The sequence below is a fragment of the Carettochelys insculpta genome, chromosome 30, assembly GCF_033958435.1.
Source record: "Carettochelys insculpta isolate YL-2023 chromosome 30, ASM3395843v1, whole genome shotgun sequence".
Taxonomy (NCBI): Eukaryota; Metazoa; Chordata; order Testudines; family Carettochelyidae; genus Carettochelys; species Carettochelys insculpta.
In genome coordinates, this window is record NC_134166.1 from 4,839,421 (window position 1) to 4,865,964 (window position 26,544).

The 26,544-nt window shown below is 48.3% G+C and overlaps 1 protein-coding gene and 1 long non-coding RNA gene across 2 annotated transcripts in view; one reads left to right on the forward strand and one right to left on the reverse strand.

Moving 5' to 3' along the window:
- Positions 1–7,121: 7,121 nt before the first annotated feature.
- On the reverse strand, positions 7,122–25,203 carry MEX3A (mex-3 RNA binding family member A). Its single transcript, XM_074981265.1, has 2 exons — positions 24,765–25,203; positions 7,122–8,227 (listed from the first exon to the last, which is right to left on the reverse strand). The coding sequence occupies exons 1-2, from the start codon at positions 25,201–25,203 to the stop codon at positions 7,122–7,124; spliced, it is 1,545 nt and encodes a 514-aa protein (XP_074837366.1).
- The window catches only part of LOC142003904 (uncharacterized), a 54,420-nt gene continuing 51,888 nt past the window's right edge, over positions 24,013–26,544 (forward strand). Inside the window, exon 1 of the long non-coding RNA XR_012642896.1 lies at positions 24,013–24,190. This is a non-coding gene — a long non-coding RNA (uncharacterized LOC142003904). The remainder of the gene's footprint in view (positions 24,191–26,544) is intronic.

The window sequence follows — 26,544 nt, forward strand, 5'->3', positions numbered from 1 at the left end:
TGCAATGTCATGCATGCTGTTAACTTTACCCCCACGGGCAATGGAATTACCCCCGTATGTAATGACACTTGAGGAGTTATTGGCAGGATAGGGTTTTTAAATGGCAGCAAAATTTTGAATCCATAGTGGTTTTTCTTTTCTAATTTGTTTTTAAATACATACAACTGTGTGTTACTTTTTTTTATTTCTGGGAAGGGCCATTTGCACTGTAACTATCAACTTTTACATACACACGCACACACAAAGAAAGAAACATATATTAAAAACACTTTTTAAGCAATACTCTGGATACAAATGTATTTTTTAACCTACATATATTCTAAACCTTCTAAACTTTTTAAGGATCACTTTATCATAAAATAAAATATCCTTTTTTTATAATAAATTACCTAATAAAAAGTATTTTTATTAGCCCAGTTCCTTGCTACATTTACATGTAATAAATGCATTTATTAAAATAGAATATTAAATTATAAAGAAATGTTCTAATTTTTAAATCTTATTTTTCCTCCTCTCTCTCTTTTTTATTTTAAAAAACACCTGCAAAAGAACCAAAATAAAAAGTCAAACATCAAACAAGTGAGTGGTATATTTTCGATTAAAGAGGTTCTTAATGTTAACAGTCTCAGCCTTTGCATGTATGGAGATTTTTTAAAAAAAGAAAGAAAAGAGAAAAAAGGGCAGATATCCCTCCAGCTGAAAAATACGTTTGCAAATGGGAGTTAGGACAAGATATTTTTATAGTATCTCCTCATCAAATATAAATCCAATTTTGGTTCTTTTTTAATTTTACGTATTATAATACATTCTATTCTCTATATAATTTATGATGATGAGGAAATCACAGTATATTTTATATCCCTCCCTGCCCCTTTGTTATCACTCCTTCTCCCCATGGAATCTCCCCCACACCAAACTCCCTCCCCAATACCTCTAAAATAATGGCCAAAGACATAGCATATTTGTTTCTCCTTTCACAGGCAAAGCAGATGTTATTAATTAATTAACCCGCTCCCTACTCTTTAGCATCCTGTCCCAGCCCCATCTCCTAGGGTCGCAATCAATCACCACGGGATGCTTTGTCTCAAAAACTCACAGTACCATATACAACACCAAGAAATCCCCTCCCACCATCTTAAAAATCTTTACTCATCCAACGGGGATAGTTGTGTAAGATTGCTTGCAGGTTTAAGCCCTAGCTCAGCAGAGCACTTAAGCATGTGCCTATTGCTCCTGAGGTCTCTTTCAGCCCCAGGTTTCTATGATCATTAAGCACAGGTTTAAATCTCTTCCTGTTCAACAAACCATGTGCTTAAATCCCCAAGCATCTGCTGAATTTGGTACCAGATATGTCATTGTTTTCTCCATCCACTGAGGTGTCTAAGGGCTCAATCCAATCAAGTCCCTAGAGCCTCTGGAGAAAGGGCTCAGCACTCTAGTCCTAACTGAGGTTAATGATGATAGAAGTATGAGTACAGGGCTACTTGCATAAGTCAGTCCCAGGATCTGGTCCCTATGTACCAGAGACTACCCTTCCTCTCCATCCCCCTATGCATCTAACCAATCTATTTCTTTGGGAGAGTGCCCATCAGCGTGTTATCTGAGACATCTCATCTCCTATTGGCTCCCTCACCTTGCAGCCTTGGTCCCTAACACACAATGGCTACGTCTACACGTGAAGCCAACATTGAAATAGCTTATTTCGATGTAGCAACATCGAAATAGGCTATTTCGATGAATAACGTCTACACGTCCTCCAGGGCTGGCAACGTCGATGTTCAACTTCGACGTTGCGCGGCACCACATCGAAATAGGCGCTGCGAGGGTACGTCTACACGCCAAAGTAGCACACATCGAAATAAGGGTGCCAGGCACAGCTGCAGACAGGGTCACAGGGCGGACTCAACAGCAAGCCGCTCCCTTAAAGGGCCCCTCCCAGACACAGTTGCACTAAACAACACAAGATACACAGAGCCGACAACTGGTCGCAGACCCTGTGCCTGCAGCATGGATCCCCAGCTGCCGCAGCAGCAGCCAGAAGCCCTGGGCTAAGGGCTGCTGCCCACGGTGACCATAGAGCCCCGCAGGGGCTGGAGAGAGAGCATCTCTCAACCCCCCAGCTGATGGCCGCCATGGAGGACCCGGCAATTTCGATGTTGCGGGACGCGGATTGTCTACACGGTCCCTAGTAGGGCGCTATTCCGATCCCCTCATGAGGTTAGCGACTTCGACGTCTTGCCGCCTAACGTCGAAGTTAACTTCGAAATAGCGCCCGACGTGTGTAGCCGCGACGGGCGCTATTTCGAAGTTAGTGCCGCTACTTCGAAGTAGCGTGCACGTGTAGACACAGCTAATGAGAGCTCTGTCCTGCCCTCTGCTAAGCAATCTGCTGCTGGTCCTGGAAAACACTTAAAACACCTGCCTGTACCGCTGAGCACCTTGACAGGAACAAGCCCCTCATGCAATGGCCTTGGTGTTATATATGGTCACTGCTAAGAATAACTTGACCCTCCACTTTGCACTCCCCCAACTGTTCCACATCTCTCAGGAGCCCATTGGAATCTAGTTATGGGTGGATGCTGAAGTTACAATCTGCTCCCAGCCTGTCCGGCAGTGCCAAGAGGTAGGAAAGCAGCATCCACCCCTAGAGACTTCCCTTCTAAGTCCCTGATCCTGCAAATACTTAGGCAAGTGAGTAACTTGACCATTATGTGTGGTCTACTGGATTTCAACCGGATAACTTGGGATAGCAAAGCATTAAGTGTTCGCAGGATGAGGCTGAGCCAGCTCCCACTGAGCATTCAGTTTGTTATTAAACCCAAGGTGGGGAGAGGGTGGAACAGCTCAAAGGAGACCTGGTGCTGCTCACTTTTGCTGAGTTCCATTTCAGTCCAAAATTGCCCTCTTTCCACCTGGGATGTTTTGGGGGAGTGAAGGAGGAGGGGGATCCATATAAAGATACCACCCCAAGTAGAATCCTAAAATACATCTCTTTTCCCAGGACTGCAAGGTAGAGACACTTAGGGTTTATTTAACCTGGAGACATTTGCACTGGTGTAACCATTTCAAGCCAGGTTATCCAGCAGCTTACCCTTCACCTCAAATACACCCATACCAAATTACACTGAGTGTATGCTGGCAAGTAAAACCCAGTACAGACAGATTAGATTGGAGCAGGGCATGTCTTTCTTTTATCCTTAGTGCTGGTGAACTGGGACCAACAAGCCATTTCTAGTCACCTATCCAGGAAGGTATAAGTCAGAGCACATAGTTAAGGTCATGGGCATTTTTTGTGGTGTTGGTTTTTTTTTTATTTTTTTGTGGGTTTTTTAAAAGATTTTTTAATATATATATATACATATATTTAAAAAGAAGAAAAAAAAGTTACACAAATTTATGCTCAGCCACAAGCTGGCGAGCTGCTAAGAGGCAGGGCCTGGGGGCATTCCACCAGTTGCATGCCCCTTCCCAGGGTTTAAGGATTTAGGTTGGCCCCCCCCCATAGTACAGCCCCCTCTCAAACCAGAGGTAGCTCTTGGTGCACCTGCAGCTCTTTCTTCTGAAGTTGCTACATCAAAATATGGGGCAGGAGAAGGGGCATAAGGAAGGGAGAACAAAGTAAAACAGATTGCAATACTGCTATTCAGTATAGTCTAGGTCTGCTACATCAAGCTTTCTTTTAATATATATGTACGTGTGTGTGTGTGTGTGTGTGTGTGTGTGTGTGTGTATAAAGGTTATTGGAACTAAAGATTTCATTAAAGGCCGATTTAGAAATTGGATTGGGAATGCCTTGTCCATGGAGAGATGGACATGCTGCCTACAGGCAATACAGATGGCTTCCCCTCCTGGTTCCAATCGGCATACTTGGACAGTTGTTTGGGTTCAGGTTTCGTTTTTTATTTTAGAAAGCTTCTTCTAACATTTTCGGCATGCAGGAGGCTTTTACGTCACATTATTTGAGAAAGGGGAGGACATAAAAGAGGGAGAAGAGCTAAGCTCCCATACCTTCCTCCCCACCCTTCCCTAGAGGGTCAGTGCTAGAACACGTGTCCCGCCCACATCCCACCCCCAGGCACCCAGTCTGGGTATCTTCCCACCCTTCCCCACCCTACCCAAACCTCTTCACAACCTGGCATCGAAGGAAAAACATTGATCCAAAAATTGCTCACGTTACCATGAACAGACTTCGCTTAGCCAATAATGACTAGTCACTCAACTAAGGTATTGGTCCCATGGGACTCAGCCAGGGAAGCACCAGCTGCTGTGTTGTAATCCCATCCGTTACCAAACACAGATATTTCTGAATGTCCCTTTGGACGGGTGGTTAGATTTCCAACCCATCTCTCTCCCCAGCCCCCCAATCACTCTCTTGACATCAGTAGGAAAAGTAGGTGCAGAGGGAAGGTTAAAATGTTATCCTGGAGGAACAAAATTGGAAAGGTTATTCCTCAAAAAGAAAACACTTTTTTAACCTTCCTTTCTCTTCCACTGGGATGGAAACACATCTAGATTTCAGATTATAATTGGACCCATGTGGAAAAGGCCATGGACAGAACCAGACTCCTCAAGTCTTCACTGAGGCCATGTTCCCTCTGTAGCAACAATCTCACTGCTGCGCACAGGGGACAGCTGAAGGCCCATGCACCATTTAAGCCCTCAGCATTTGAGGGGTGCTGAGCCTTCCCTATGGAAATCCACAGGCACCATTCGCCATTGTCCTGCAGCACTGATGTAAATTACAACACAAACAAGTGGGTCTAAAATGCTTTTGTAGTAGTTTGACACCTCCATTGCACTGGAGGAAATGACTGCAGAAGGTACAGGGCAATGGTGAATGAGGCTGCTTAAGGCTTGTTAAAGCTGTGGTGGAAAGAAGAGGGGTCATATAATTTTGACCTGACCATATCTCCCTTAGTACAATATTTCTTATCAGCGTCCACCGCGGAAGCTAGGAGGGCAGCCTCTCACTGCCTTCTACCCCCTGCCTTGGATAACAATTCACCATCAACAGACAGGGTTGTAAATACAAAATTTCATGCCCCTCCAGCTAAGATCTGAAGATCATATATGGAACTTTACCAAGACTAGAGTCCAGACACAGACCCGCCTCAGTGTCTGCGATTCACCCGTCGGTGACCGTAGGATGTCTTGAACTAATTGTCAGGGGGCTCAGTCAATGGGCGAGTGGCAATGAATGGAGAAGAGAGGTTAGTTCCAGGAAGCACATGATGACGAAATTAAAGTCTCCTGTAACTTGAGGAACATCTCTGGCTATTTTTGTTTATTTTTTGGCTGTAGATAGCTCTCTGCCAAGTTGCTAAGGTTCTTGGTCCACAGGTTCTAAATCAGGATCCAGGATTCTTGAGTAGAAGTAATTTGGGGGTTAGAAAAAGTGTGGGCGGGAATTTATGTACTTGGTAGGTTAATCCAACACATGCAGCTTTGCCACCATGGCAATTTGGCATCCAGGTACTGGTTGAACAAACCCGATTACATTAAGATGCTGGATTGTGATTGGTGTCGAGGCCAGATTCGAAATCTGTCTTTCCCAGGTCCCAACAGTTTAAAAAGTATCTGATTTAACAAAACCAGGAGTCTTCAAATGATTAAAATGGTGTTTGACAAGGCAATTAATTTTTTTTTTGTTTCGTTCTGAAAAAAATATAATATATAAAAGTAGCAACCTCCGGAAGATCCAGGTTAAGGACAGCTGAAGAGGTTTTGGTCCATAAAGAAATACTTTCTTCTTTTTTTTTTTTATTAAATTTTCCACTTGGTTTTGGATAACAAAAGTTTTGGTCCAGTTTAAAAACAACGACAAAATTATACATATAAACTTGGGTTTTTTTTTTTTGCTTTCTGTCAGGATGCATGTTGGTTTCAAATGGGCTCATCGCCTGTATTGCATGATCATCTTAGGTTTTGGTGTGGTAGACTTTTTTCAAAAAAAGAAAAGCATGTTAGCTTGTGTGTGTGTGTATTTATCTTAAAAAAAGAACAAAGCTGTGTGTATGTGAGCGCGCAGGTGTAGACAGCTGCAGCCAGCATCACTTGGAAAAAGCAAAGAAGAGTGAAATATGGAAATGTGGAAGTCAATCCTCGTCCTTGGATGGGAACTCAAGACTAGTTTTGAAATACCCTGTTAGTGACTCCTGATTCGGCTGATGAACAAATTCCTGTTTGGATTAAAAAAAAAAATTCCAAACTCTGCGGTGGCTCAGAATAATAAAATAAATGTTAAGCACCCAGTGTGACTCCTACAGGTTCTTCCAAACCTTCTTCAGTTTCACCGGCGTCATTTTTATTTGTTTTTTCAATGTTCTTTTTTTTTAGAAAAAAAGGAAAACAATAAAAGTTCTTTAGCTGCTGTTTTTTTTTGTTTGTTTGTATTTTTTAAAATCTTTGAGGTAATAGAGTTGTGCCCTCGTTCTAACAGGTTCCCAGAGGTTGATGGGTTTTTTCTTTCTTCTTTCCCCCCTTTGCCATCTGTTTTCTTTTCTTTCTGAACTCTCTTCTGCTGGTTGATTGGATGTCCCTTGCAGGAGGGACAGAGGAGGATTCAGACCAAGTTAAAAGGTGGTGTGTGGGTGGGTAAGGTAGAGCTGTTGGGGAACTTCCCCACTTCCCACAGCCCTCCTCTCCCCACATCCCGAGCTCTGGTCAAATAAAAATGACCAAGCTTGGCCAATGCAGAGGAGTTATGAGTCCTGCCTCGCCACTAAAAAAAAAAAAAAAAAAAAAAAAGGAAAAAAAACAACTAAACCACTTTGCTTGCAAGATCCAAGTGTGCGTTCAGAGTACGTGTTTTAAAGACCTCGTAGGCTGGAGCATCATTTGCCCTTCAAAATTTCTGGCTTTTCTATTCATTTTAATTTATTATTATTCACTTCTTCTTTTTTAAAAAATAACCTACATGGCTCGTAAAATAATTTTCTTCTTTTTCTTCTTTAAATTAATTATTTTTATGCTTTCGTTTCTTCTTCAGATGTCATTATTATTAATTATTATTATTATTATTATCATCATCATTATCATCATCATCATCATCTTTTTATTGGACTCTCCCCCCTCCCCACATGCCCCATTTCGGTCCCCCACCCCCACCCCATCCTGTCTCTTTAAGAAAATATTCTAATAGCCTGAGTGGCTGCAGCATGGCAAACTGGACACTCTGGATCGGTCCTCTCGCAGATCCGCACAGCACACTCCATGCAGAAGAGGTTATGGCCGCACGGCACCAGGGCTGCTGTTACTTCGCTTTCGAAGCACACCATGCACTCCCGGCTGCTGGAAATGGATGTCCGGGTGGTGGTGTTGGCTCCCATTTTGGAGAATCCTTGCAGTGGTTCTCCTGGAGACCTTCTGGGGAGCCCAGAGAGGTTAGGCTCTTGGATAGAAGAGGACGGGGAACGATGTGAGTTAGGATGGACAGCACCAGTGCTGGCGGATCGTTGCTGCTTAGAAAAGAGCACAGAGACAGGATTGGTGTTCTCCTGCCCAGCCCACATGGGGGCACCGGATTCTGGCACCCCATAATACAGATCTTGTTTGTTCACACCGTAGTTGGGAAAGAGGTAACCATAATTGAAGTCATTTTGGTCGTTCAGTCGGGGCGTCTCGTAGACTGGATCCACAGAGCAGTCACCAATGCACCCCAGGCTATTCTGTCGGAAGGTGGAGAGGGGCTTGCAGCCTGGGGCAGGCGTGTGGACCCGCCACGCCTCGGAGTAGCGGTTCTCCATGCCTGAGTCAGGGCTACTGGATAGGAAGTCATTCTCATTGTTGTACTCCAGGATCTTGCCTGTCCTCACCGCGATGTGGGTCTCGATCTCCTCCCGGGCCCGCTCCACGTTGCCTGGTGCCCCTGTGATCTCGAAGACGGGGTCCCGGTCCCGGCTTGGTGTGATGATGTAGGTATTGGTTTGCTGCTGGATCCGCTTGATGGTGGCGCCTTTGGGACCCACTACCAAGCCTACGACACGGTAGGGGACGCGGACGCGGATGGTGACTTGGCCAGGCAGCGTAGGGGCACTGCCAAAGGTGGTGCCAGCCTTGTTGCGGGAGGCCCGTATCATAGAGAAGTGCTCGGCTGCTGAGATGATCTCCCGCCTCGCCATGGCAACGTCCTCCCGCCGCCCCGTCACCATGAAGACTGGCTCCTCACCGCGCACTGGGGTCTTGATGTAGGTGTTGGTCTTTGCCCTCAGAGCTTTGATCTTGCAGCCTGAGGGGTAAAGCAAAGACAGAAAGCAAGGGAGAGGGATTAGAGTAAAGGTCTTCTACCCAACATCCTCAGCACAAATTGCCACCTGGCATCCAATTTCCCCTCAAGGCCTACCCTGGGGCCCAGCCTGCCAAGAGCCAAGCAACTCCTACTCAAGGCCCACTAGTGATCTTGTCAGTAGCCATGCAAACGCCCTTTATCACTTAGGCCGAGCCCTGCCAGGGGCTGAACGACAGGATCTGTACACTGTATACCCCCAGGCCTGCGGTTAAAGTGACCGGTTATTTGGGCTGTCCAATGGTCTCCCACAGAAATGAAGGTCCTTAACATGGGATAGCTCAGTGTTTTATGCTCAGCAGCCTTGCCCCATGCTTCCCTCTGGGTGGCCATGCCCCATAGCAGGTGTGATGGACAAAATATGAAGGCTCTAGTATATCATATTCACCGGGGCCTTACACGCCTCCGTTTCATTGTATTTGCACAGACGTTACCGGAGTTTTAGGGGGCCCTGAGCTCAGGGCCCCCAGTACAATTGCTCCCCTTTTCCCCCCTCACCTCAGCCCTGCCCCTCAGTGCCCAGCAGCCAGGCGAGGCTGTTAACGTGGGTGGTGGCACCATCTTGAGACCAACAGCTCCAGGCCAGGAGAGGAGGGGGCCAAGCACAACCACTGGGCTGAAAGGCTTCACTTCATGCCCTACATAGGGAGTGATCCTGTGAGGAGTGAGGCCTCCCCCTCGCCCATGAACTGCTGTGGGGGGAGGGAAAACACCCAGTCCCCTCAGCCATGCAGTGGGAAAGGGGGAAAGAACCCCCCCCCAACCCTCAGCCACACACCGGGGTGGGAATGATGAGACCCACCCCCACTGCCTGAGACACACACTGGGGAGAGGAGAAGGGAGAGGCCCCAACTGCCTGAGGCACACGCTGGGGATGCGGGGGACTAAAGGGTCCTTGTTTCCTCAGACTCACACTGGGGAGTGGGGAGGGAGAGACCCCTGTCCCCCCACATAAATACAGCATGTGGATCCCTCAGCAAATCACCTGGGCCCTGCCTCCCTTTGGCTCCTCCCTCCAAGGCCAGGTGTCCCATCATGTTCCCCTGAGACCCATTTCCTCTTCCCTACACACTGCCTGAGCCTTGAGGAAGGGTGCATTGAACGGTGCCCATGGCGACACAGAATTCGGCCTCCCTAATGCATAGAGGGGCTCAAACCCTTCCTGCCAACTGACTCCCACAGGGAATACCAGGGCCCAGACTGCAAAGGAGGGAGTCTCAGCCCCTCTCGGTATGTGGAAGGTCCAGGTCCCATCGAACGCTGGGTGAGGAGGAGGAGTGGAAAAGAGGTGGGTCGCCTGAACAGATGGGTTTCAAGGAGGGCGCAGGTGCCTGTCAGAGGAGCATCCCAGCTTAGAAGGCAGCACAATGGAAAGCATGAAGCAGACAGCAGGAGGAAGAAGCGAGGAAGGGATAATGCAGATGGTGGGCCTGGGTTCCCAATCTGCCATTGGGAAGTCTGCTGATAAAAGGTGATAAGCCTTAAAGCCTCGAGTGAAGGGTGGTAGGACCCAGGGGCTGAGAATTTGGGCTGAGGACCAGATGTGAGGACAATCGACTTTGTTACCCTGCTGGGGTAGAATTAAAACGTGGCCTGTCCAAAGCGCAGCCCCCTGCAACACTGGAGTGACCACTGGCAGAGGCCACCACAGAGATAGAGTTGCTATGCTACATCCATCAAGAAGCAGGGCGTGGGAGTGGTAAGTCTTGTTGTGTTAATTTAGATGAACTATAGGAGTCCAAAGAGTTAACGGTCTTAACAGGACCCTGCCTGTCACTGTTCTGCTTTAAATGGTGTTAAACGACCTCTGGGGCTTGGTATACAGAGCCTGCTTAGTACCATGCTAGGAAACTCATGCCAAAGGTTAGAAATGTATTGACTGCAACACACAACAAGGAACAAAAAAAATCAAAAGGCAGCAAACAGTGTTGGGACTGAGATTGACTGATTATGCAAAACAAACTTAATGAAAGCCTCTTATGAATGTTGGTTACAGACTAGATAAAGGCTCAGAATAGAGCTGGATACATTCATAGAGGATAGGTGTATGAGTCGCTGTTAGCTAGGATGGGCAGGGAGGGTGTCCCTGGCCTCTGTCTGTCAGAAGATGGGAAGAGGTGACAGAGGAGGGATCATTTGCTGACTCCCTGTTCTGTTCATTCCCTCTGGGGCATCTGGCATTGGCCACTGTCGGAAGACAGGATCCTGGACTAGATGAACCTTTGGTCTGACCTGGTATGGCCGTTCTTTTGGTCTTAATGACTTCTATTCTGTCCTTGGTGGGGAAGAAAGGATTAGTTCTGGTGTTTAGCTCTGAGTTGGGAACCATCACCCCGACACAGGGGCAAGATGGGGGAAATATGGCTTTTGTTGGTGCTTTTTTCAGTACAGGGCAACTGGTCTCTCAGGAACAAATGCTTTAGGATAGCAGGTCCACCACAACAGCTGCTGTTTCGAACCCCTCTTCACCTCCTATCATCTCACAGATCTGGTCAAGTCCTTCTCCTGTTCTCCTCTCCTTAAGTCAGGGTGATGCAGTTGACTTCAGGATGAGGTAAAAAACCAAGAGAGGGAGGAAAGAGAAGGAACATTGTGGGAGACAGGACAGAAGGAAAGACAGACCAGGATCTCACTCATCTGAGCCTGGAGTCCTCATTGGGGCAGCCAAGATGGCCAGCTGTCCCTAATGGAGTCCTGAGGTAAAAATCCCTACACTGCAGCCATGATAGCTGTAGCAGCTCTCTTTCCACCCAGTGCTCAGTTCAGTTCCTTTCTAAGTGTGTAAGTGGAATGGTCCATCCTCATTATTTTGCTCACCAATTAGGCCTTATTTCCAAACCACCAATTTTGGCCCTTTAATTTCTGATCCACTGCTCATCTAAATGCAGTCCTTGGGTAATATCAGTAAGCTCTCTCCGTTTAAAATAACTCAGTCTCCTTAAATGTTTTCTTACATCATTTTACATAACAGGGTACTAAAACAATTCATGAAATCTTTTATCTATTTTCCATTGGCTAGGTTTGCAGTTACAGTAGGCCTGCTAGCCCTCAATTATTACAAACAGCCCACTGTTTTATAGAGAGATTACCTGTTATGGGAGTGTCTCTGGCCCTTCCAAAACTGAGCTCTATTGTGCTGGGCACTGTATAAATACAAAGTGAGACATTCCCAGCCCTGACACACTTACAATGTAAACAGACAAAGGAAGACTTATTATCCCTCTTTTACTGATGGGAAACCAAGGCATAGAGAGATGTGTGTTGCATATGGGAGCCACAGAAGTGTATGCTGGAGTCAGGAAACCAGGTACCCCAAGTCCTAGCCTGAGCACCTGAGCCAAAAGACCACCTTCTGGTGTCCAAGCAGTTCTGAAGCAGCAGCTGCTAGAGTGGCTGCTGCGAAAGGGAACCAGCCACATTATTCTGAAAATATATTTATTGTTCAAGCCAGCTAACCACAGTCAACCAGCAAAACAGTCACATGGGGCTAACGGCTAGCATGCTGGACACCAGAGCTATAGGTGAAAATAAGGGATAATTCCTGGTTGAGAAACATATGTGTCCTCTGTAAGTTAAAAGAAAAATAATTCCGGGGGGCATTCCTGTGGGACATGTATTCTACATATATTCTATCGAAACTCCTTTCTACAACCCTCTCAACTTTGGGGACAAATCTCGCCAGGCACTGGTCCGTTTGAAATAAAGAAGCTGGACGGGGGACTGAGAAGCTTGAGGGGGATGGCAGATGGAGCCTTTCACCTCTAAGCTCTCTATTCAAATCCCGTCCTTGTTGCTAGTCACCCAGTGTTCTTACCATCTGGAGGCTATCGGGTTCCTTGAGAGAAACGAGTTCAGTAGGTCTCAGCCCAGTTCCCTATGATACAAACACAGCTGTTGTGCCTGGATCCCTTGTTGTCAGCCTCGGCAGAGAGGCCTCAATCAGTCACAGAGGTGATCTGTTCAAGGTACAGTTAAAGTACGTTGGCAAGCATGGCATTTGTGTCAGGGTACAGGGTGAGTCTTGCACTGCCACTGAAGTGCCGGTATTGAAACCTTGCAGCTGATCAGCTCCACCTGCATTCTGAAGTTCCTAGAAATACCAGTCACTGACAGGCTACGTCTACACTAGCGAGTTTATTCCAAAAAGCCGGGGCTCTTTCAAAAAAATCCTGTGGCACAGCTACACACAAAATCCGTTTTTTCGATATTAAATCAGAAGAATGCAGCACTTTTTCTGGCAGCCATCTTCCTCTCCCAGATTCTTTCAGAAAAAAAATGTATAGCCACCCCGGGGCCCTTTTCTCGAAAGAGCAGTCCTCACGGTGCTGGAGTTTTCGATCCCTGCCCCCTTCTTTTGAAAGAGTGGGAGCGGTGTGGATACTCTCTACTGAAAGAGCAGATTGATTTTTTGATCCGATTTTTTGTGTGCAGACACTCTCTCTCTAAAGAAGTCTTTTTGGGAAAGCTTTTCTGGAAGAACTTCTTTCGAAGGATCGTTGTAGTGTAGATGTAGCAGGAGGGTTCCCTCTAATTTTTTGCACCCATGGGCATAATAAATTTTGTCATGTGCACCAAGGCATGTGTGGATGTGCACCACCAACAGAAACATATGCTGCTGGCTGTGGGCACTTTTCTAATCAGCTGGGTGGCACCTGAATCTCTCCAGGGCAGCTCAGCATACAGGGAATGCTGGTCACTTGGCATGTTTAGGGCCCCAAGGCCACATGATCTCACCAGCTGGATGCACAGCTTTTGTCCCAAGCTGTGGCTCAGCTAGAAATCCCTCTTCTTTTCACTTAGTTGAGGACTAACCCTTCCCCTCTCCCAATGAAGCACCAAGCCTGGAGGCAGCCAGCAGCTGCACCCCCATCCCTGTCCACAGAGTGGCAGCTACACCTCTTCATCCCTGGGCTTTACTGTTTGATCAGTAGTATAGTGTAGCAGTCTACCCGCTCCGACCCCCTCACCAAAGCCCTGCTGTAAAAGGGTGCACAGAGCTCCGACTTCATGATGCTTGGGCCCTGGTGCCCGTGCACCCCAAGTTTTTCTGTGGAATTACATCATATCTGCAGCATCTGCCACCAAGAGAGGCCAACACTGAAATATGCAAAATAAACATCCCTGGCAACTGATGGTACGGCACCAGTGGTAGCAAAGGGAGCTTTCTTGCTATTTTACTTCCTGTCCATATCCTAGAAGCTAGGGCAGGGGCCAGCAACCCCTGGCATGGGTGCCAAGAGTGGCATGTGAGCTGATTTTCATTGGCACGTGAGGCAGGAGCTCAGCCCTGCCCGTCCTCCCCTATGCGTCTGGGAGCTTGCTCAGAGCCAGGCCGCCTGTGGATTAACAAAAGACCAGCCAACGATACGGCAGAGCTCTGCATCTTAATTTATTTATTAATGAAGCTGTTGTGAGTAGGACTACTAGTGACTTTAAAAAGTATCACTGGCACTAGGACCATACATAGAGGACAAAAGGTCAAATTTCAACACTCTGCCTCAGAAAGGCTGCTGACCCCTGAGCTAGAGGAATCCCGTGCCATCAGGAGAATTACATCTCCCACGTCCTGTCAATTCAGCCTCTCTGCTAAGGCAGTTTGATGGTTTTCCTGGTACAGAACCAAGCTAAGACCCACCATACTCATCCTACACAGGCCACTGAACAGTTGTGAGGCTTCTGGTCACTAACAACCTGGGTGCAATTTACCCACCAGCCTAAAGAGAGAAGGTTACATACCTCCTCTTACTGGGTCAAACATTGCTTCCTGTCTTTCCAAAGGGAGGAAAAGGAGATTCCTTGCAGTTAAATATAGGAAGGGGCCACGGGACAAAATAGCCTTATACCAGGAAACGAATGAGATCTGAAAATGATTGTGTTGGCAAGCTCCTAAGCCACTTTGGTACTGTTGAAAACATTACACTTCATTTCCCCTGTGCCTCAGCTCCCCATCTGTAAAATGGGGATAAAAGCCCATTATGCTTGATTAGCTCAGATACTACAGCGAGATCCAAAATCATGCATCCTAGATAGACCAATGGTTAGATGTTAAATGTATTTAGGAGCCTAAAGATCCAGGTTGGTGCCTAGTGGGATCTTCAAAGCCTAACGTCTGTAGCACCCATGTAAATCACACTAAGTGCATATCTGCACCATTCGGGACCTACATATACTTAGCCACATGAAACTGAGGGGCACAAAACATAATGACATCACATCAAAATATAACCCATAAACAGAGATTAAGGCACTTACCTGAGACTCAGCCCTTTAAAATCTCTGAACCCATCTTCCTTCCCAGCAGATCAGGTTCAACCCAGAGAGGTTCTGCAGCTCATTCTAGCCCCGAATACTAATGCAAATTTCAGGGGGCCCTATTCTTTGGTGCACTGTGCCTTGTGCAGCCATTTCCACCCCTACGAACCAAATCAGAACTGCAGCGTCTTGCACCAATACAAATGATTGCATAAGGTGCAGGGCAAAGGAGTACCTGGCACAACAGGACACCTGATAGAACAACGCAGTACAGCTCTGACCTATTATTTTAATTGGAAGACTGCTCACCAGTACCTCTGTAGCCTCTTCCCCAGGAAAATAAGCCACTTCCTTGCTTTCTACTGCCTGCTGGTTCCAATCGCTCTTCTTCCCTTGATGCTGCATCTTTAACGTACCACAGCCCACAAAGAGATGCTCTGTACCCAAAGAACTGGGACTCCTCAGCTCACTGACTAGAACATGATTATTTATATAGATCCTAATAAGTAACAGCTGTTCTCTGAGCTGGGTGCACTGGAGACACCAAGGCATTTACACCAATGTCACACTCCTGCTGCCAGAGATCAGCCGAGGGATCAAACTCTGTACCTTTAGCGCAAGGCTGTAAAGATAACTCTGGGCACAGCTGGAATTTTGTTTTTAAAACTGCAGCATCAATTGACTTGGACTTGCATGACGGTGCTAAAAATAGCAGTGTAGAGATGCCTGTTCAGGTGGAGCCCAGGCTCTAAGACCCAACCACCCTGCTGGGTTTTGCTCCCACACACAGGCTGAAACCTGGAACACCTCCACTGGCTTTCGCTCTGTAGTACAAGTCCCACGAGCCTGAATCAGTTGACCCAGGCTCTGAGAGTTGCCACCGAAGGATCATTTCCCCCATAGCAGCTGTACCCAGAGTCAGTGGGCAATACTGGGAAGCTGTTTATATGGTTCAGTCACTGCATAAATAGGGCTGGCTAAAACATACTGGACCACGACCTCGTGCTAGTAAACCACTGCACAACATGGCCACGTGGGCTGCGTTTAGACTGTGTTGCAGTGAAATGAGGTGACCCCACACTTAAATAGCACCCAGTAAATAAATAAAAAAAGGGGTCTGGTGGTTAAGACGCTGACGCTCAGTCTGAGTTTACATCCCAAACTCTCAGACTGAGTTTGTGCGTCACTTAACCTCTCCATACTTCAGCTCCCCAGGTGTAAAACGCCTTTGTTCGGGGCAGGGCCTGTCTCTTCCTATGTACCAGTACAGAGTCTAGCACCGTAAGTATTGTGACAACACCGCATTACAACTTTTTACATCAGGCCCCACTTTTTGTCCCTGCAATTAGCAGCTCTTCCCCCACCACCGAAGCCACCTACTGTAATCCAAACCAATGAACATTTCCATTATGGCATGTGTAAGAAAATAAGTGGGTAGAATGTAAAAACTTTGTTAATCGGTGTATAAATGTGAACGCACACACATACAAACAGTAACCTACTTCAACATTTTTAATGAGAGGGATCGGCCTGAGACGCAGCGACTGATTGTGCTGCACCCCCCTTACAAAATGTCATGCCCCCCGCCGAAGGGGCCCGCCCTGCCACTTTGCACAACTCTGCATGACACCTATCTCTCTGCCAAGACATCGATTTCATGGAGCCCCATGGAGGCCTTTTCTAGATGCAACCCTGAGAAAGATCAAGGCAATTCCCAGAAAATCCACACCAGCTAGCAACCCTTCTAAGTGCTTTCTAGCCTGATGCTGCTCCCCACTGAGATTGTGCCCTGCAGTAGATTTGCAGTGCTTTGCCCAGTCCAGGTTTAAAACAGCTCACGTGGACTGATTATTATTTACTGTTTGTATTGCAACAGCACCAGTCCGGGACCTGGGTCCCATTAGGCTAGGTACCGTACAAGCAGAGAACTAAAACCCAGTCTCTAGTCTATCATCTTTGTAAGATTAACTGAGAGGCCATCAGGTCCTATGGGAGATCCTTATAGAGCTATATCCTCCATCCTTATAGAGCTAATGATGTATTTCTACCTTGGCGACAACATCCACCTTACTGCATGGGACTGAAGTTATGTTTGCCCAACCCCCCGGTATCTATGTAGCTAGAGCTGCATCCACAATAGCATGCCAGGTATCCATTTCCCAGAGGTGGACCTTGGATCTGCTAAGAGAAGATGGGAGGGAGATTGAGGAGGCCTTGCCTGGAGTAGTCAAGCAGGAGAGGCAAAGGGTCATTCAGGCAGAGACAAAGGAATGGGGCTCCCTGCTGGGGGCAGATGGAAGAAGACCAAAGCATGACATTAACCGAAGGGAGACAAATGTAGACAAGGATCATACAAGCTGGTGGGGGGTGGGGAGAGGTGACACAGACAAACAAACAGGGATCAACTGTGTGGGGGTAGGAGCAGGGGGAGGAGAGAGACATGGAATGGCAAAAAGGACACAGGCAAGGAGACAGCACAGGAGAAAGAGGGAGGGAAGATGTAGGAACGGACAAAAGGACGCATGGTGCAGCTGATGGGGGAGGAGGGAGCGAGGGTCTCCAAGCGGCCTGCAGACAGGAGAGCTAGCTTTGTGGAGACAGACAGATGGAGGAACCTTTGCTTTAAACTTTAAATCAAGGGTCACAAGATGGACCAATACGCAACCCTTAAGCCAGGAAGTCCCTTCACTGTCCAGTGGGCCAGATCCTCAGCTGGTGTGAACTGGTGTAGTTCCATGGAAGACAATGAAAGATTCTCAGCCGGTGTAAAACTGGCTTAGTTCCCTTGAGTTCCAAGGGAGCCACGCTGAATTACACCAGCTAAAAATCCAGCTAGTCCTTATTTTTGATGTCTCCATTTACACCTATGATGGAGCCCTGATCCTGAGCTCACCCCCGATCCTGAGCTCACTCTATACCAGTGTAAATGGGGGTGAAATCTCCATTAACGTCAGTGGGTGATAACACCCATACTTGGCAGTACAAAACAGGGTCAGGAGCCAGCTCTATTTATCCAAGCTGACTTGAGCAACAAAGGTGGTACCCTTTCCCCACAAGGCCCATACACTCCTCTCCCCTATTTAGGTAATTCAAGGCTTTTTCTCATCTTTAACAACACACAACAAACCCTTCTACTTGGTCGATAATTAAAGGGGCAGAATTACCTAATACGTTATCAAGAATGTACAACTCATTACAGAAGAGAACCTAAAACCCATTTCTATAGGGCAATACTCTTTAAGATACTGCAAAAAATATCAGCTATTTGATCCCTACCAGCTAGATTTTTGTATTGGGAAGGGGAATAAGCCTTTGTCTGGTTATACGAGGCTGCTGGGGTGGAAAGGGTGGGGGTTAAACTCAAGTTAATTGATCTCCAATTAACTCTGTTTCCTAACAAATTTTTAAATTATTTCACTAAACCACAAGCCTTTCTGTCCCAGAACAAACCTTTGTGGCACGTCCAGACTTGCATGCACAAATCAGTTAGCTAACTGGTTGTAACTGGGAATCATTTAATTAGAGCTAAAAACTCTAGTCTGGCCACGTCCCAAGTATGGATAAGGTTAGTGATTAGAAATGCTGGAAGATCGGGACGGAACACGTCAAATTCTCCTTTCTGTTACCCCAATGTAAGCGCCTGGTCCAAAAAATACATTTAAGTTGTGGAGTCAAAATTATGGGTTTGATTTGTCATTGCCCTGCACCTAGTGCAGTTACTTAACCCATGCAGTGTGGATGTAACAAGTTACCAGTTTGATCTGATAACATTTTATACACCCATGTCCCTATACTCTTTGCACACTGTTTTTACACACGTGCAATCCCATTGAGACCCAGTTCTTGTTTACACCAATTCCTTTGCCCTACTCTGCTAGCAGATCACTGCTGAGTAAGATCTACTTTAATCGAAATTACAGATGTACTCATTTGGGTATAAATGCTGATACAAGATACAGGGCAAATGAAACTCAGGCCACTGGAAATTTACACCAGTGTAAATCCAAAGTTAACTTTGCAGAGAGCAAAATGCAGCTTTTAGTTTCTAAAGACCAGAACAGGTGCAGCTACATTGAACCCAACATGAATGATCTTCAGATGGTGTAAATGGGTGTAACTTCACTGAAGCCAGTGGGTCAGACCCTCAGTTCATAAGCAGATGACATCAAATCACTATTGATCTTTACACACAGTCTCTCTCTCTCTCTCTTTCTGATATAAGCAATTTCCACAATTCACACTGCCCCTTCGCACTGCTCTGATGTGAATTACATACTCACAGAAAATGAGGACCTGGCCCCTTGTCTGTTAATAGTCATCACAAAGAGGCCTGTAAAATAAACAACTATCAAATATGTCCAGGTGATGACACTTTTATTTGGTTGCTGGTGTGAGCTGAGTTCATCACACAACTACACAAAGCACCACAAACATGCATCCACCAATTAGCTGGTGGGTGAGATTTTGCTGTGTTGCTGATGAAAAGTTGTATTAAACACACACACACACACACTCAGCACCACAAATTAACAACCACTAAATCTCTTTGGAGTGATTAGTGAGCCACTGATGCAAGTTTTGCTACAAAGACCCAGCACACCACAAAATAAGCAATTTCTGAATTGCTGTGGGGTTGAGGCCTTTTTGCACAGCTGATTAAAGTTATTCAACATGCACATACACATGCCCCCTTCCCCTAAGACATCACAAACAACCACCATCTTGCTGTGTTGCGGAGAGAAGGTGCGCTAGAGAAAAGCTCGACCCCGGCAGCAGATTTTTCAAACAGCAAGGCATCATCGTACAGAGTGGGTGTGTCACTCCTGTGCCCGCATGGCGCAATCCTGACGTCTGACTTTGTCTGGCAGCCTCCCCATGCCTGTGCAGTTCTCCTTGCCTCGTCTCCCAGCAGGAGCTAAAACCTGACAAAGGTGGCTAAATGGGGGGTGAAAATCTGGAGGGAGGGGACAAAGGACCAAACAGCCACATGCTTTCCCACTGCCCTAGATTCCAGCTGCCTACTCTGCAGTGAGGATCATTTGGTCAGCAGTAGCATCCAGCGGACAGCCCCAACACATGGAAAATTCCCTTTGTCTCTCCAAGCTCCACTTTTCCCTCCCGCCAGGCACTTTTTAGTTAGGTTCTTAAGAACCACCCAGGGCAGATCCCTCTCCCGTGTCCACTAATGTAAATCCAGACCAAGCTAAGGCCTGATTCTCCCTTACACTTGACACTGCTCTCGTTCTCTGGGCAATTTACACCTGCTGGAAGGCCTTTTTGCACTGCCCGAGTGAGCATCAGACCTCGCTGCAGCCAAGAGAACTAAAGCTGGGATTTCCATGGTAGAGGAGACAACAGAATCTGACCCAGAGCGGCTTCCCTGGTGCTTTTAGACACACCCCCACATGGGGGGTGGACGAAAGGAGCTTTAATCCTCAGGCCACTTCAATGAAAAGGCTCCCTCGGACCATTTTTAAATGCCGAGGGTGTTAGAGCATATTCAGAACGACACAAAGAGCCCAATCACCTGGGGTTACGGGGGCCTCTTGTTATTTGACTTCACCTCCCCACGAAAGCACAATTTATGTTAAGCTCGCCTCGCAGCTTAATCTCGTCTCGGTTGACAACAAGGCTAGTAAGAGCAGGCTGGGAGAGGCTTTGCTAGCAAGTCTTTCTGGATTTAAGGAGTAACGTGGCTGCCATTGCAAATATAATAAATATTAATAACAATAATTAAATAATAATTAATTATTATCCCTAAATCTTACCGCAGCTGTCTTTTCTCAGATGGGGCAAAGCACAGTTTGCAAACCCATTGCTCTGAGCATTAAAAAGCAAAGCTAATCCGCCCCCCATCCCCCCACCCTACAAACAAAGAAATGCAACTGCATAGCCGCTCAAGATGCAGTTTAGAAACTGCTCTCCTTGGTGTCTTGCCTCACGGCCTATCTTCCCCAGGAGCAGGAGTGGCACCAATTTATACCAGCAAAAAATGCAACTCTGTGCTTTTCTCAGGCCTTTCCAGAAACAGGCTCTGGGCTCTCCAGTGAGGAACCCGGGTGTCCTAGCAGCTCAGAATTTTGACCCTTTTAAAATCCAAGGCCTGCGTAGTAAGGGGTCACACCTCTCACTCCCCCTCCACTCTCATCTGGCATCAGTCCCTCTCCCTGACAATCTCAACACCCTTGGGACAAGAGCCTTCACCGTTGCAACTCGGGTCTCTCTGCTCTTCAAGGTCACTTGCAAACCTACTGAACATCTCCCCTGCCCTGTGCTATGAATCTTGTGTTCAACTCTGAGAGTGTATGCAGCTCTGGGGAGCCACCTGTGAGGGCAAAAGAGAGGCTGTACAGTGGAATACAAAAGCCATGGAGTAACTCAAAGCACCCAGGAGGAGGCCTGGAAGGGACCTAGAATTGGCTAATACAGGCTCAGAGGGCCCTCTCAAAAAAAAAACATGCCAGGGGTCTCTATGCGCTCCCCCCCACCCGCCCTACTCAAACACAGGGCAGTTGAATTTTGCACTACTTCAGGTACAGAGGGCCAGAGATGGTGATGGTGAACATGGGGCTAGGGGCCAGGCAGAGGTTAAGGCAATAGGTATGTGCCTTCAGTGGCCACAAGGGGTTTGCTTAGGTAGCACAGCTCCAACTCCAGCTGTGGAAAGGAATGCCGGGTTTGTCCAGGTACTGACCCTGGAGTGGATTCTGCCTCCCCTCCAATCCCTGTGCATTTGGGAGTTTATAAATCCCTCTCTCCAAAAGCTTCATTATTCTGCACCCTGTCTTTCCCGCTCTCATTTCCCTTCCACCCACTCTGATTTAAACAGGCAGCCAGTGGTTCATCCCTCCAGACATGTAGGCTTCTTGCTGACAAGATGGGGGAGGAAGGGGCTCTATGTACCTGGCCAGCTGAATTCTCACAAAACCAGGCTCTCCATGGAAAACACCAATGGCCCAGTGACAGAATCCTGTCCCTTTTAAAGTCTGCAACCCACATAGCCTGGGCTTGAATCACTCACGAGGTCCTCTGCACAGCAACGGGCACTACCACAACTCAAGTGCAGTTTACAACACGCAACGGGCTCTTTAAGGGCATATTAACAGTTCCCATGGAACACGCATACCCACCAGGCACCAGCTTATTTCCTGGAATGTCTATCATTCAAAATGGATCCACCCCTCCTGCCCCCAAATTAAACTACTTTGCAAACAGTGCTACAAACATTCAGAAATAAAAATAGATGGGGCTTGATTCTCATTTACACTAACATCCCTTTGCATTGTGCTGGCAGCGTAAAGGGGTCTCAGAGTGCGTACAAATTGCACTCCCAGAAGTGTGCAAAGAGGCCTTGCGTGGGTACATTTTTAATAAGTTGCACTTTGACGGGGGGGGAGTTGGGGTTTGTTAAGATCAAAAAAATTTGCAACTTTTTAAATTGGAACAATGTCAAGTTGAAAAGACAAAAATCACAGGTTTTAATTAAAAATCTTCAAACAAATTTTATTTTTTAAATGTATATTTATAGCTCTTTGCCATAGGTTTTTAATCGCCTGATCCTCAGATATCCTCTGAAAGCATCCATGTATCACAAGCTTCCATTGGCTTCATCCACTCTATTAAACAAGGAACCTCATTTATAATCTTCATGCAGTGGGTTCTCTAGAGATTCCAGGCAGGCATTTCAAAAGAACTCGGCACCCATTCACCTAACCGAAGCAGCCAGGTTCTCAGAAGTGCCTAACACCCAGCAGCCAGCCATTGTCCTCAAAGGATACTGAGTCCTTTTGGAACCTGACCCCCACCTTCCAAGGGCAAAACAAACCCCAAAGGTCTAACATGAGGCCAGAGAGAAAGAAGGATCCTCCGCTAGGATAAACCTGTGTGTTTGCATAGACTTCAACGGAGTAAAACTGATTTAAACGCGTCACATGGACTTTAGATGGAGCAGTGCTGATTTACCCCAGATGGGAATCTGGCCCATGGCCTCTTACCAGTTTCCCAGACATTGGAACCAACCCTCCCTCCCAGCAGACAAAACCCCTAGCGGGAGAATTGCAGCAGGTTTCTGCGTTTGCTTCCATCGCTCCATTCACAAGACACACACTGCTGCATACAAAACAAATCCAAACAAACCCCTCTCAGAGTTTGGGTCGGCGATGCTACCCAGACAGAAAACAACACGGGCATCCTTCTGGCATCAGATAACATTTCCAGTTTTGATTCGGCCTAATGCACCTCTCTCTCTTTTAACTTTATTAAACAAAGGGGGCCTGATTCTCCGTTGCCCTGGACCAGGTGCAATCATTACAACTGGCGCAAATACTACTCTACTGACCATGCTCCCTTTGTTCTGGTGTAAATAACTGCACATGGTGTGGAGTGATTGAGAAGTGGACCCAGGGAGATCTTTGGTAGTAACATACCACCTGGCCCCTATTTCATCTCTTTGCAGAAATCCTGGGCCCAATCCTGAGCATGGTGGGATGAATCCAGAGTGAAATCCCTTGACTTTAGCAGCATATCCGTAAGTTTACACCTAAATCAGACCCCCGAGGGTCCTTTCAAGACAGCAGGCACCTCCCTGATGGCAAAAGGCCTAAAACACGCCTTCACAGGAGAAAGTCAAGCCATGGAAGGCCCTATTGTTCCCATACATGTTCCACTTAACCATGCTCAACCATTAGTCATCATCCTTCCCCTCTCTTCCCATCACCCTCGGGGTGCAGCAACCTCCGAAACCAACCCTGTTTGCCTTTCCACTTTACCCCATCTGTTAAACCGCAAACTCCCTGCTGAGGCGATTTTGACTCGCAATCCAAGATGAGGCATTTGGGTTTTGAACTGCAAGGTTGTTGTTGTTTTTTTTTTTAAACAGTCAACTTCCAGTGCATGGTTGCTTCTTTCGGGGGAAAAAAAATCCCACTCAGCCACACCATCCATCCCCCGCCCCCCCAACTTCTCCAGCCGTATTAATTTTAACCCTGCATTAGCACCAGACGGATGGCTTCCAGCGATTCCCTGTACTTGGAAGACTGGGGGGGGGGAAGAGATGGACGACTTAGGAGTGGGTGTGGTATATATATAATTTTTTAAGCCCTCCTCCATTCTACCTCGCTTCGAATGGAGCCCGTCAAGAGAACAAAAGCATCACTGTCAAAGAGATTCTGGTCAGCGATGGGGGGCCGGGAGGGGGGTAATAAAAGGAGGATGGGAATAAAGAATAAGGCACAAGCAGGATTGTTAAATTCCAAAGCCTCCAGTCACATGATTCCGGAAAGAGTTCAACTTTCATTAATCTGTTATTTGAATCCTGGATAGGCCTTAAAAACGCCTCCCCCCAGCCACAGCACAACCCAACAAAGGGGATTGTTCCTAGCCTGGCCCGCTCCCCCTGCAAAGAAGGATCCCGCCCGGGTTTCACCCCCAGAAAAGTAGCCGGCGCAGGGGCGGACCGCGCTCACATTCCTCCGGATTTCAGAACCAACCCGCAAACAAACTCACGCCGGATCCTGCCCCCCGCCCCCCTTTCCGTTCACTCCGGAGCACGGGGCAGGAGGCCCAGTAGCCAGCTTAATTTCTCCCCCTCCCGGGGGGGGACACATCCAGCTATGCCCCCCCTTTGTTTCGTGGCATTGTGAAACACTTTGGAAGGTGAGGAGGGGGGAAGGGAAATGGGAGGGGGTGGAAAAGGGAAAGGGGGGGGGTTGGAAATGGGGGGGGGCGTTCCCCCCTGCAGCGGCCAGTATTCACCCCTGGGTGGACAGGGATGGACCTAGTTGCTAACAATGGGAGAGGAGGCCGGAGGGGCGGGGGCTCGAAGCGGACACTATTTAACTTTGCAACCCACTCCGAGGCCGGCCTGGCGCACCCCCACCCCCCGACGTAACACAGAGGGGCAGTCGCGGGAGGTTTCCTCCGGCGATGCCAGCTGAGCGGGTGGTTTAACTTTTACCACTTCCACGCATCCCTCCCGCCCCCCCGCTGAACAAAAGAAATAGGAGGGCGAAGCTCGGGGGGAGGAGGGAGAAATGGCAGAGCAACGAGGGGGTGTCACTACGAGGGGGTGGCCGGCAGAGGGAGGGATCCGGAGTGGGGGCCTGGGGGAGGCAGGTGGAGGGGGGGTGGGGTGGCTCGGTGGAGGGGCAGGGGAGCAGTGCACGCTCGCGGCACAGACAAAAGCCCCCCCCCCATCTCCCACCCTCACGCCCCCCCAACCCACGCGTACCTTGCCTGCCCACGATCTCGGCCACGTGCTCGGAGCTGGGCACGGGGACGCACTCGGTGGTGTTGGAGCTGCTCTTGAGCCGCAGCTCAGCCTCCTTGTACAAGGCGCACAACTTGGTCTCGGCCGCCCCGGCGGGGGAAGCGGAGGAGGTCTTCGGGGCCGCCGGCGGCTGCTGCGGCTGGGGCTGGGGAGGAGGCGGCGGCGGCGGCGGCGGCGGGTTATTGTTGTTGTTGTTGCTGTCCTCCGCTCCCACCGCGGCGGAGGAGGAGGAGGAGGAGGACGGCTCCCCCAGGCCGAGCAGGCACAGCTGATCCAGGGCGAGCTGCAACGCTCGGTCATCCTCCAGCAGCGCCCTGTCCTTGCTGCTCCCCGCGAAGCAGCCTAGCTCGCCGAAAGCCCCGTTCCTTTCCATTATCCCTGATACTACCAGGCTAGGCATGGCTAACAAAGACTTGAGAGGGGGCTGGGGGTGGTGGTGGGTTGGGGAGGGTGTGTGTGGTGGTGGCGGGGGGGGTGTGTGAGAGAGGAGGGGAGTCGGGGGGGAACAAAGAGCCTGGGAGGGGGGGGGAAGAAAGGCAGAGGGAGAGGAACAGACAGAGAGAGAAGGGACCCTCCGCCCACCTCCCCTGTCACTGGCCAAGCCCCTTTCTTTCCGTCTCTCTCTGCTCCTTTCTGTAACCCGATCTCTCTCTCTCTCTCTCTCTCTCCCGGGCACTTCCACTCCCACCTTTGCACCGAACAGATCCCCCCAGCCCTGGGCAGACCCCGCCTGGCTTTGGGGGGTGTGGGTTGGCAGAGGCGCAAGGAAACAGCCGCCGCCGGCGCAGGCAAAAGGAGGCAGGCGAGGCGAGGGGGGGAAACTCTTTTGTTTTAAATTCCCTGGCTGCAGCATGAAACTGACACGCCGGAGGGCCCCGGAGGTTGCTGGGGGATGTAGTTTCCCACCCAGGCGCACACACCCCCTTTTCCTGCTGCTTCTGCAGTCCAGGGAAGAGAAGGAGGGATGAAAGGCTGTAAGAAGCCTGCTTTTGTGGGTAATGTTGGGACTTAGGAGATCCGGCTTCAGCCACTGGTTCCCTTTGTAACCTTGGGCCTGTCACTTAATGTTGCAGCATTCCACGTCTCCCAGCTGTAAAACGGGGATGGTAAACCTTCCCACTTTCCCCAGCATACCGTAAGGATAAAGTTCACGAGTGACCCTCAGGGCCTGTCGTGATAAGCCCTAGGGATAGGAAACTAGGCGGGAGTAAACAGAAAGAGGGCCTGCTCCAGTTTAGACCTGGGCAAATCAGGACTGACTCCTCGGAAATCTGGAGGACAAGCAGCCCCAGAAGCTAGAAGGAAGGGTGGGGGGAAAAATGAAGCTAGGTGGAAAGGGAAAGAGAGGCCTCTGATTCAGCAACAGGGCTGTCAGGGGTGGGGGGGGTGAAACATGCCTGCACAGAGCCTAACTGATTTCACTAGGGCGCTCCAGCTGATAAGGGGAATCAACACGTTCTCAGCAGGATCAGAGCTCTAGAGAGAAAGCATCCTGGAAAGAGACCCCAAACCAGAGAGGGGCAGACGCGGGGTCATTTCACTCTAACCTCACATAGCTCTTTGTACTAGGGTAATTAACCTCTAGAACAATTAACCAAGCATCTCAGCGGATTCTCCATCACAGACAATTTTCCAGTAGAGACAGGGATGCTCTTCTAGATTATCTGCTCTAGAAATTATTTTTGGAGCATTCTATGGCCTGCGTTATCCAGGAGGTCGGACTGGATGGCCACAGTGGTCC